Here is a 10,386-nt window from a genome sequence, read left to right on the forward strand (position 1 = left end):
TCCAGGCTTGGGAAGAAGGATTGTAAGGTAAGGTGGGAAGTACAACCCACACTGTCAGCTTAATCTCCTCCTGCCCTAGTCCTTGTTTTTTCCACCCTTCCACTCCAACAACCCTAATGGTGAATTCTCAAAGTCAGACCCTGGGAGAGGACACGTGCTTTCCTTCACATATAAATGCCAGGCTGGAGAAAAGGATTTCCACAAAGGGCAATGACATGATGGGGGATGCTGATGAAGATGATGAGCATAACAATCGTAGTTAAACATTTAAAGAGTATATCATATGCCAGACCTACACCAAGTGCCTTTACATGGCTTATCTCATTTAGTCCTCTCAACAATTTTAAGAGGTAAGGGATATCAACATAAGGACCCTGAAGTTTAGAGAGATTAAAGAAACTTGCTTAGGCCCCAGACTCGCAAATGTAATATCCCAGTTTTAAACTCTGTCAACTTGGCTCCACATTCTGCGTTCTTAATCACTATAGTCATGGCTGATACTACACCCAACAGCCGGTTTCTGTCATACTGAGACCCCACTATGCTATGTCTTTGGAAGATGAGGATGGAATTTCCTCTGCCACTCCTTAAACTAGGAAAAAAATTGGTTAAAAATTAGAGAGAGGAGCACTCTGGCTTCATTGCAGTAGGAACTTGATATTAATGGGTCATTTTTAGGTACCTCTCTGCCTGCCAGTGAACTGTCATGAACTGCCTGCCAGTGCAAGAAGCCCACAGTAACACCTTGATTGTGTCTTAATAAAGGGATGAATCTGGAGTACATGTATCAGAAAGATTGCAGGAGAGTCGGGCTTCTCTTTGGTGGCAGAAGTTTAGATGGTATCTGAAATCTGTCTCAATTCTGTGATTGAGTGAAATGAACAGTCTTTCAGCTTCAGGGTGTATCCACATTTACGATAATTGTATAACTTTTTTTGTGTTACATTAGCAGGTTAATTGGATGAAGAGGTAAAGATTTTCATAAAAATTTCTACTGTAATATTTCCTTGGTACTTAGCTTGAAAGGGATTTGAACTTGGTATTTACTTGATGCTTCAGAAAATACTATTTTATTGCTGAAATAAGTGTCACAACTTAGATGAGACCTTGTGATTTTCAAAGATTAAATTAAATGAAACCCATATCAACTATGTAGTTGTTAACATAAATACATTAAAAGGGAAGTGGCTGTGATCTTGCAAATAGACAAGAACCAAAATTTAAATTAGAAAAAAAGACCTATTGGGGAGAGATTGGAAAATGCTATGGAAAAATCGTAGACTTGGAACATGGGGACTTTAGATTGGTCCTGGTTTGGTATGATGATGGGCAAATCACTTCACCTTTTTGCCTTTGGCTTTTCTATGTGAAATAGAGGGAATAGATGCTCATGAAAATCTTTTCCAGCCCAACATATGTGATTTTATTTTCCTAGTGATAAAACATAGTTGCATCCATTTTGTCCAGAATTTAAGTTTTTTCCATGGGGAAACAGATGGTAGGGGGAGCATAATGGACTATTAATAACATGGACTTTGGAACAAGACAGCTTAGGTTTGAATCTTGGCCCACTGCTTATAGACTGTTATGACTATGGCAAGTTACTAACCTCATTGTGCCTTAGTTTCTTCATTCATAGTCTGAGGATAATAATAGTACCTACTTCCCTGGGTTGTTGTGAGGGGTAAATAAGTTAACACATGTCAGGGCAGTAGAACAATGCCTGGCATGTGATAAATGCTGCATAAAGGATTGCTTTTATTCCTGTAACAGTGCCACCATTGACTTCTATTGCTGCTCAGTGGCCTTTGGAAGACATTGCAGGTTTCTTTTTTAGACTGAGAATTCCCTGAGGTCCTTGGGGAGTGAGGCTTAGAATAGCACGTGCAGATGTATTTATAACCCCACAAGGAGCAATAAGCCTCTATGCACTCACATCCACACTACTGCTGCCCTTCTCACTGCTCTGCTCTTCCTTTATCCATCACAAAGGAAGCAGACTCTTGGCAGGTTTCAGGGTGGAAGCAGGAGAGCCCCCTGCAAGACCTTACTATGAAGAGTAAGCTAGATAGGGCTCTAGCTTCCTAATGCAATGAAATCTGATGATATGCACAGTGGTTAGGGTCATAGATGCTATGCTCAAGTCCCAACTTTGGTAATTTCTGAAATTTGTTGCCTTATGACAAGTTACTTTTCTCTGCCTGTTTTTCCTATTTATATGATCAGAATTATGATTCCTACTTCATGATCAGAATTATAATTCCTACTTCATGGAATAGATAGATGCAAAGTCCCAAGAAGGTAGCCGGCGTGTATGTTTAGTATATGGGAAGTGTTATAACTACTGTATGATTATTATATCAGGCAAGGAGAATTTTTGTTCTGTGGATGATCAGTGGCTCACTGGAAAAAAATCAAGGACAGTCTATTAGTATATTAGTTGCAATTATTAATTTTATAGATGGAAAAATATTCATGCATTGGCTAACTCATTTGAAATGGATGACTAATGAATACTTAAATTTTAAAAATTGGCCTAGAAATATAAATTAGAATGGAATCTCAGAGTTGGAAAGCACTCCGATTGATGTCTAATCCAAACACTCCTCACGTGCATGTATCTCCCCAGGTGCTAGCTGGTCCTGTACTCTAAAGGTGGAAGTAGCTCCATTTTGTTCCTGGTGTCCCTGGATCTCTCCTATAGGCAGTGATCCATCCCACCCTAGAGTCCTATGCCCAGCACATGGAGGCATGAAGAGACTGCTCATTACGGTGGTTTTCTGGTGGGATGGTATTTGAATGGCTTATTGGAATAATGCTGGGAAATCTAGTCTCTTCTGACACAGATTTTCAGGTCCTACTGTGGTGCTAGATGCAGCCAGTAGAATTAAGTGAGATGACAAAGATGTACTCTTACGTTCTTGGAGAAGCTGCTCCATAAAAGAGAAGATCAGTGAAAAACAAATTGAATGTTGATGCGTGTCCAGCAGGAAGTTTAAAGTTGGAGAATTTTAGAGCTAGAAAAGAGCTTTCTAGACCTTTAAAATGATTCAAAAACAAGGCATAAGAGAGGTTAAGAGACTTGGCCACAGGTGCTCCCCTAGTTAATGTGAGTACACAGAGTGAGAGTTCTTTCCACCACCTCTCTCTGATTCTCCAGCACTATGATTAGAAATATGAGTGCTAGAGACTGGCTTCTTTGAATCAGTTACTGGTTCTGCTCTTTATTGGCAGTGTGATCTTCTGCCAGCTGTGTACTTCTCTCTGCCTCAATTTTCTTACTTGGAAAAATGGAAATAATTGTAGCGGTTTTGTGTGTAAGGCACTTATGACAGTGCCTGGCACATAACCAGCACTCAGTAAGTGTGTTATTATTGCGAGTCTTTTAAAGAACCTCAGGAACGTCAGCTCTTAGACAAGCCAGAGAATACGTGTTTTGACCAGGCTGGTGTCGAAAAGTATTTTCTCTCACTTGAAATATGGCTTTTTATTCCTTCCTGGCTTCTCATTCAGAAGTCATCTTCGGGACCCATTTGTGAATGAACAATCATATTCTTTTCTGGAATCACTATGAGACTTTGGGATATAAAATGATTAAAAATTATTCCCCATTATTTATAGTTTCCAATTCACATTCAGCAAATATTTACAGAGTAGTCTGCAGTGTGCCTGGCCTGGAGACAGGGCCTGGATGCAAAGGTGGGGAGTCTGATGTGCTCCTCACCCGCATGGTGTGGTGATTTGTAGTTAGATAGGTAATGCTGCCATGGCGTAGGAGGGAGCACTGACAAGAGGGAACAGAGAATTGTTTTATAGCACATGCAAGGAGCCCTCAACGTGATGTGAGAGGTCAGGGAAGGACTTCCTGGAAGAAGTGATGTCTAGACTGAGACCTCAGTGATGAATTAGATTCCTGACTGGTCTATATAGGGGCTGGAGAAGAGTATTCCAAGCACAGGGAACCGTGTGTGTGTGTGTGTGTGTGTGTGTGTGCGCGCGCGTGCGCACGCACGCACACGCATATACACACTCAGGCTTATAACACTGGGTATTCACCAATTCATTCAATATTTAACAAGTGTTTAGGAACTACTAACTGTGCAGCAGGCATTGTTTTATATCTTAAGAGACATCAGTTAACAAAATAAGTAATATCCTTATTTTCATGGAAGTTATAGGGGAGAACAGAGAACTGAAGCTTAGTGCTATGAAGACAACTGCTTAAGGGAGAATGTTCAGGGAGGACTGTACAATGAAGTGCCAGTCAGGCTGAGACCTGCACTGTGAAGGAGCCAGACATGTAAACACTGGGGGAGGCAGAAGGAACAACAAAGTCAAAGAGCTCGACAGCAGGAACGGCCTCGGCCTGTTGGAGAAACTGAAAGAGGGCCAGTGTGCTGGTGTATCGAGGGTGTGGGGAAAGTGAATAATTCAAAGGGTGTTTCATTAGGAGGGTATTAGCAAAAAGACAAAAGATGACATGTGTTGGTGAGGGTATGGAGAAAAGGGAACTCTAGCACACTGTTGATGGGAATGTACACTGTTGCAGTTGTTATGGAAAGCATTATAGAGGTTCCTAAGTAAATTAACAATAGACTGGGCACGTTGGCTCATGCCCACAATCCCAGCACTTTGGGAGGCCAAGGCAGCTGGATCACCTGAGGTCAGGAGTTTGAGACCAGCCTGGCCAACCTGGTGAAACTCTGTCTTACTAAAATAGAAAAAAAAAAAAGCTGGGTATGGTGGTGCACACCTGTAATCCCAGCTACTCTGGTGGCTGAGGCACAAGAATTGCTTGAACCTAGGAGGCAGAGGTTGCAGTGAGCTGAGATCGTGCCACTGCACCCCAGCCTGAGTGACAGAGTGAGACTCTGTCTCAAAGAAAAGAGAGAAAAGAAATGAACAATATACTACCATATGATCCAGAAGTCCATCTTCTGGGTATATGCCTAAAGGAGGTGAAATCACCACCTCATAAAGATACCTGCACTTGCACATTCTCTTCAGCATCATTCACATTAGCCAAGATATGAAAACAACCTCAGCATCCGTCAGTGGACGAATGGATGAAGAAATTGTGGTACACAAATATGCCTATGAAAGGAAGGAGATTTTTATATTTACAATGAAAAAAATGTAAAAAGTAGATCTGCCATTTGTCCTAACACGGATGGAACAGGAGGACATTATGCTAAATAAAATGAGCCAGACACAGAAAGAGACATATTGCATGATTTCACTTGTGTGTGTAATCTAAAAAAAAAAAGAAAAAAAAAGAAAAAGGTCAAATATACAGAAACAGAATAAAACTGTTACCAAGGGGCAGGGGGCAGGAATAGGGATGCACGTCAAAGTATACAAAGCAGATTTGCAAGCTGAACAAGTCTACAGATCTAACCTATAAGATGCAGATTATAGTTAATAAAACTATTTCATTAGGGACTTTGGTTGCATAAGTAGATTTCAGCTGCTATTGTTTCACCAAAAAGTAACTATGTGAGGTGATAGATATGTTAGTTTGCTTCACTATAGGAACCACTTTACTATCTGTATGTATCCCATACCACCATGTTGTAAACCTCAAATATATATAAAATACAACTTATTTTTAAAAACCAGTAATTCAAAGGATATTTGGGTTGCTGATGCTGAGAAATATTCAGAAAATTTCTAAATGAATTAAAACACACACACACACGTGCACACACACACACACAAAATGAGTCTCTTTTTTTTTTATTTTTTTTGAGATGGAATCTCACTCTGTCACCAAGGCTGGAGTACAGTGGTGCAAACTCAGCTCACTGTAACCTCCACTTCCTGAGTTCAAGTGATTTTCCTGCCTCAGCCTTCTGAGTAGCTGGGATTACAGACACCTGACACTCTGCCTGGCTAATTTTTGTATTTTTTGTAGAGACAGCGTTTCCCGATGTTGTCCAGGCTGGTCTGGAACTTCTGACCTCAAGTGATCTGCACGCCTCGGCCTCCCAAAGTGCTGGGATTACAGCTGTGAGCCACTGCGGCTGGTGGAGTCTCTTTTCAAAACTAGAAAGCTTTTGGAAAATCATGGTTGTAGATAGTTCTTCTCTGAAGTGGGGATTGGCTACGTGTGTTTTAACAAATTAGATGAGATGAAGAGCCTATGTCCTGGGGTCATTGACTAGAACTGCATAGAAGGCAAATGAGCTGATACATGTTCTGTTTCCAGCTATGAACACATTTCAGCAACATAACAAATCAGCAGGGCTGCCTGGCTCAACATGAGGGCTTGTTATGATGATTATGGGTATCCCAATAATTTCTCTTGGGTTCTAGCTATATATATACTGTATTTCTAATTACCTCATGAGCATTCTTTTCTTTGGAGTCAAATTTGTGTTGCAAAGTGTTTTAAATTCTTTTCTATCCAGTTCGAGTGTGCCTTCGTTCAAACTCATTGTCCATGTTCTTCTCTTCCGTTTCCCTGGAGAGTCTATCTCTGTATTTGAACACATAGGCCACACAGAAGTCTCATGGCTCTTGGTTACTTCCAGTCAACAGCTTTGGTGATGATGAAGAGCTGTCCACATCTTCCGACAGTGACGAGGAGGTGATCAAACAATTTGAGATATCTGTGTCCCGGTCCCAGAGTTTCCGTTCAGTGACATCTGAGAAAGGAAAGCAGACAGGATTGGAGCAAAAACCGAAATTCAGCCATTTGCTGTCGACGCACGAAGAAGATGGCACAGAAGTATCTGCCTGTGAAGGTATCCTTTGCCTCACACCTTTTCTTTATCTAGACCAGGGATAACCAATGGTAAGAGTGCATCTGAGTTAGTCATCCTCCACACTCTGCGTCTGAGAATCCAGAGAGGAGAAGAAAATGAGACAGGATGCAGCATGTGGGATGGAGCAAAGAGGCTGCTTTAAACCTCCCAGGGCACTGCCATGCCGGAGGTTGAGAGAGGGAATGGATCAGAAGAGGGTGGGTCTTGGTACTAGTTTGTGGGAGCCCTTTCTTCCTTACTGGCCACTTCTTCCTAAATTTAGAATGGTATTCATTAAGCTTTATCAAATCTTGTTTCCTTTTGATAAATACAAAATTTTCACATACCTGTCCACTGACATTGAGAGTCTGTGCCATTTATCCCATTTAGGATCATACTATAAGCTTTCCATATATCTATATAACTCCAGAAGATATTTTGAAGCTTTTCTTCTAATTAGTTTGTATTATGAAAGGAATAGGTATTTTTATCTGCCAAATAAAAAATATGCAGTGTAATGTGAAATAACCTTTTTCTTTTTTTTTTTGAGATGGAGTTTTGCTGTCTTTACCCAGGCTGGAGTGGAATGGCATGATCTTGGGTCACCGCAACCTCCACCTCCTGGGTTCAAGCAATTCTCCTGCCTCAGCCTCCTGAGTAGCTGGGATTACAGGCGCGCACCACCATGCCCAGCTAATTTTTGTATTTTTAGTAGAGACGGGGTTTCACCTTGTTGACCATGATGGTCTCGATCTCTTGACCTCGTGATCCACCCGCCTTGGCCTCCCAAAGTGCTGGGATTATAGGCGTGAGCCACCGCACCCAGCCGAAATTACCTTTTTCAAACACCACATGCCCCTGAATCCTTACCCTCAGTCCTTGTAGTTTCTGACACACCCACCTGCATGAGAATTACTGGGTAAGCAGAGAGTCTTCTGTCATTCTCCAGCATCATCATCCTGAGTTTACCCTTCACAAAGGGGAGGGGATCCTCAAAAGTAGGGTGGCCAGCTCGGGATGGTGGGCAGACCTTGTTACAGGTCCTTCTTCCCCCTAACATAGACCGAAAGTAACCTGGAGAGAGAATGCAAACAGAACAGTATGCTATTTCTTTGTGCTTTCCCAAGCAAAGGTCAAGGTATCTGTCTGACTCTTTTATGCCCAGAGCCCTGAGTAGACACAGCCATTGTAACAGGGAACAGTCTGTGAAGTGTATTTGGTAAAAAAAAAAAAAAAAAAAGCAAGAAAAAACGTTATGCCATCCACCTTCATGACCTGGTCTCAGTTACCTGAGCTCTCTAACCCTTCCTTCTTTCCTTTTGGGAATGTGGTCAGTCAAATGGGGGCATAGTGATAGATAGTCCATGTTTTTAAACCCAGGCAGAGAAAAAGGAGGGAGCACACATTGAGAGAAGGTAAAAGAGAAGAAATTTTGATTTGAAGATGATCACAGGACTAGCAGACAGAATAAAGGATTAAAAAGGTAGCATTACCAAAAAGACCCCGAATTTTCGTCAGGAATAACTTGCTGTTCGTCATGTAGTTTCACTTACCCACATAAGCCAACATAATGTTTTTTATTGCCATTCTTTTTAGCCCAAGGTAAATTAATAAATAAAGGGCTTATATAACCAAACCACACATCAGTGGGCACTGACACTGTCATTTCCCCACCCCCTCTCTTGGTTTTTCTCTTTCTCTGATGTTACATCACAGCATTCCTTTCTCTCCATCGAGAGGGCAAATGTTAGCTAATGAAAGTTAATAGCTGTTGATTCCCTGAGAACAGCTTGTTTAATCCTAAAGCTAATGGCCCCATTTCCCAAAAGCCCAAGTGTCTGGCTTCTGATTTACACAAATGGCTGATGTTCTGAGAGTTCTGACAACCATTCTAACCCTTATCCTTCCTGGAATGAGCAACAAATTATCTCTTGTCCTAACTGGTAATTCTGAATTTTAGACAGATGGTGATAGAAAAGGTTAAAGAGGAAAAAATCTACTACATTGAATGAAGTACCTGTGGATTCTGAAGAAAATCAGCGAGGTTTTCACAGAAATAGCTACAGGCCAAATTTTAGGTTACCAAATGCCATGGAAATGTTAACGGTTTTTACTGCTTGATTTCTTTCTGTTCATTTATATCAGTGGATTTTTTTTCAGTGGTAAAACATAATGAAAAGATTAAGCATATACCCCAGAGAGGAATACTGGCAGTTTTTTGGTGTGCCTATTCTCTATTTAGCTATTTTATTCCACTGTAAACTTTGTTTTGTGTGATCAAATTCAGTTGTAGAAACAGTTCTTCCACTTAAAAAATGCATTCAAAAGTGTTGGACCAAAAATTAAAGGGCCAGATCTAAGTAAAATCTGAAGCATGAATGAGCTGTTGGTACGTTGTCTCATATTTCATCTTAAGTGAGGTCCTTCATTCTAGATTCCATGGTGAGGCTATTTAGAACCATATTCCAGGCAGCTTCTCTTTTGTCCTGTGTATCTGATTTAGTGTTATTGCACGCTAATTGTCACTGCGTTCCTGACAATGTTAAAGAGAGTTTTTGGTCTAAGTGGTCTGGACTGTAGGCCTGCCTGCAAGGTCTTTAGTAGTTTTGTTTGAGATGGTATATCCATCGTGGTTCAATCAGAGAAATAGAACCAGCAGGATTACATGCATATATGTACATAATGTACATGTGCATACAAACACATGCACATGCAGGGGCGTGTGTGTGTGTGTGTGTGTGTGTGTGTGTGTGTGTACCCTAAGAGATTCATTGCAAAGAATTCGCTTATATGAAGGTGGTGGCTGGCTAGGTAACAGAAATACAAAGCCCGCAAATTTGCAGGACAGGTTGTTGGGAAAGGTAGGCTGAAACTCTCAGGCATGAACTAAAGCTGTATTTCTTAGGTTGAATTTCTTCTCCAGGAGAACCTTAGTTCTCTTAAGGTCTTTCAGCTGACTGCTTATGTAGGATAATCTCCTTTACTTAAAGTCAACTGATTTTAGGCTTTAATCATAGCTATGAAATACCTTCACAGCAATACCTAGATTTAGTGTTTGATTGACTAATTGGCACCTATAGTCTAGCCAAGTGACACACAAAACTTACCGTCACAGATGGTAAGCAGAAGTCTTTGTATTTGGGCAGTGATCGGGGAGACAGGTTTGGGAGTATGAAAAAAGTATTTGAATAATAGGGTTTTATTCCATCAACGTGGGATAGGGACTAAGCAAGTGGAAGAATTTCTCTGTTAAAATAAATTTGGTTGATGTGACATAGTTATGGCCTATAATTTCTAAGAAGCCAGGATACATTTCTCTGACAACAGGCAATTACTTTTGTGCATGCATTGAAGGTGACATGATCTTCTTTAATTTAAAGGCACAGGAAGACTGCTTTATGGAAAGGTGAATCACCTTTCCCTTTCCTCCTCCTCGCAACTTGACTTGTACCCAGATTTGCTTCTCTAATTCATTCCTTGCTTGTCTGTCATGGAAAATGGTTTGTTACATTAGTATCGTTCTTACGTTTTTCAGTTATGAATAGCTTTTCAAGGCTTAATGTAGCTTTTGAAAATTCCCTTATTACTGATCTTAGTATTATCACCGTAGGAGTTAAAGTCCTGAGACAATTTTATGGGG

The 10,386-nt window shown here is 40.8% G+C and overlaps 1 protein-coding gene across 1 annotated transcript in view; it reads left to right on the top strand.

The window, feature by feature from the left end:
* The window catches only part of SYT16 (synaptotagmin 16), a 103,993-nt gene that overhangs the window by 59,484 nt on the left and 34,123 nt on the right, over window positions 1–10,386 (top strand). Inside the window, exon 2 of the mRNA XM_012439654.2 lies at window positions 6,534–6,746. Coding sequence (XP_012295077.1) covers window positions 6,534–6,746 — 213 coding nt within the window. The remainder of the gene's footprint in view (window positions 1–6,533; window positions 6,747–10,386) is intronic.

This window comes from Aotus nancymaae, unplaced genomic scaffold, assembly GCF_030222135.1.
Source record: "Aotus nancymaae isolate 86718 unplaced genomic scaffold, 86718_ANA_hifiasm-v0.15.2.pri h1tg000011l, whole genome shotgun sequence".
Taxonomy (NCBI): domain Eukaryota; kingdom Metazoa; phylum Chordata; class Mammalia; order Primates; family Aotidae; genus Aotus; species Aotus nancymaae.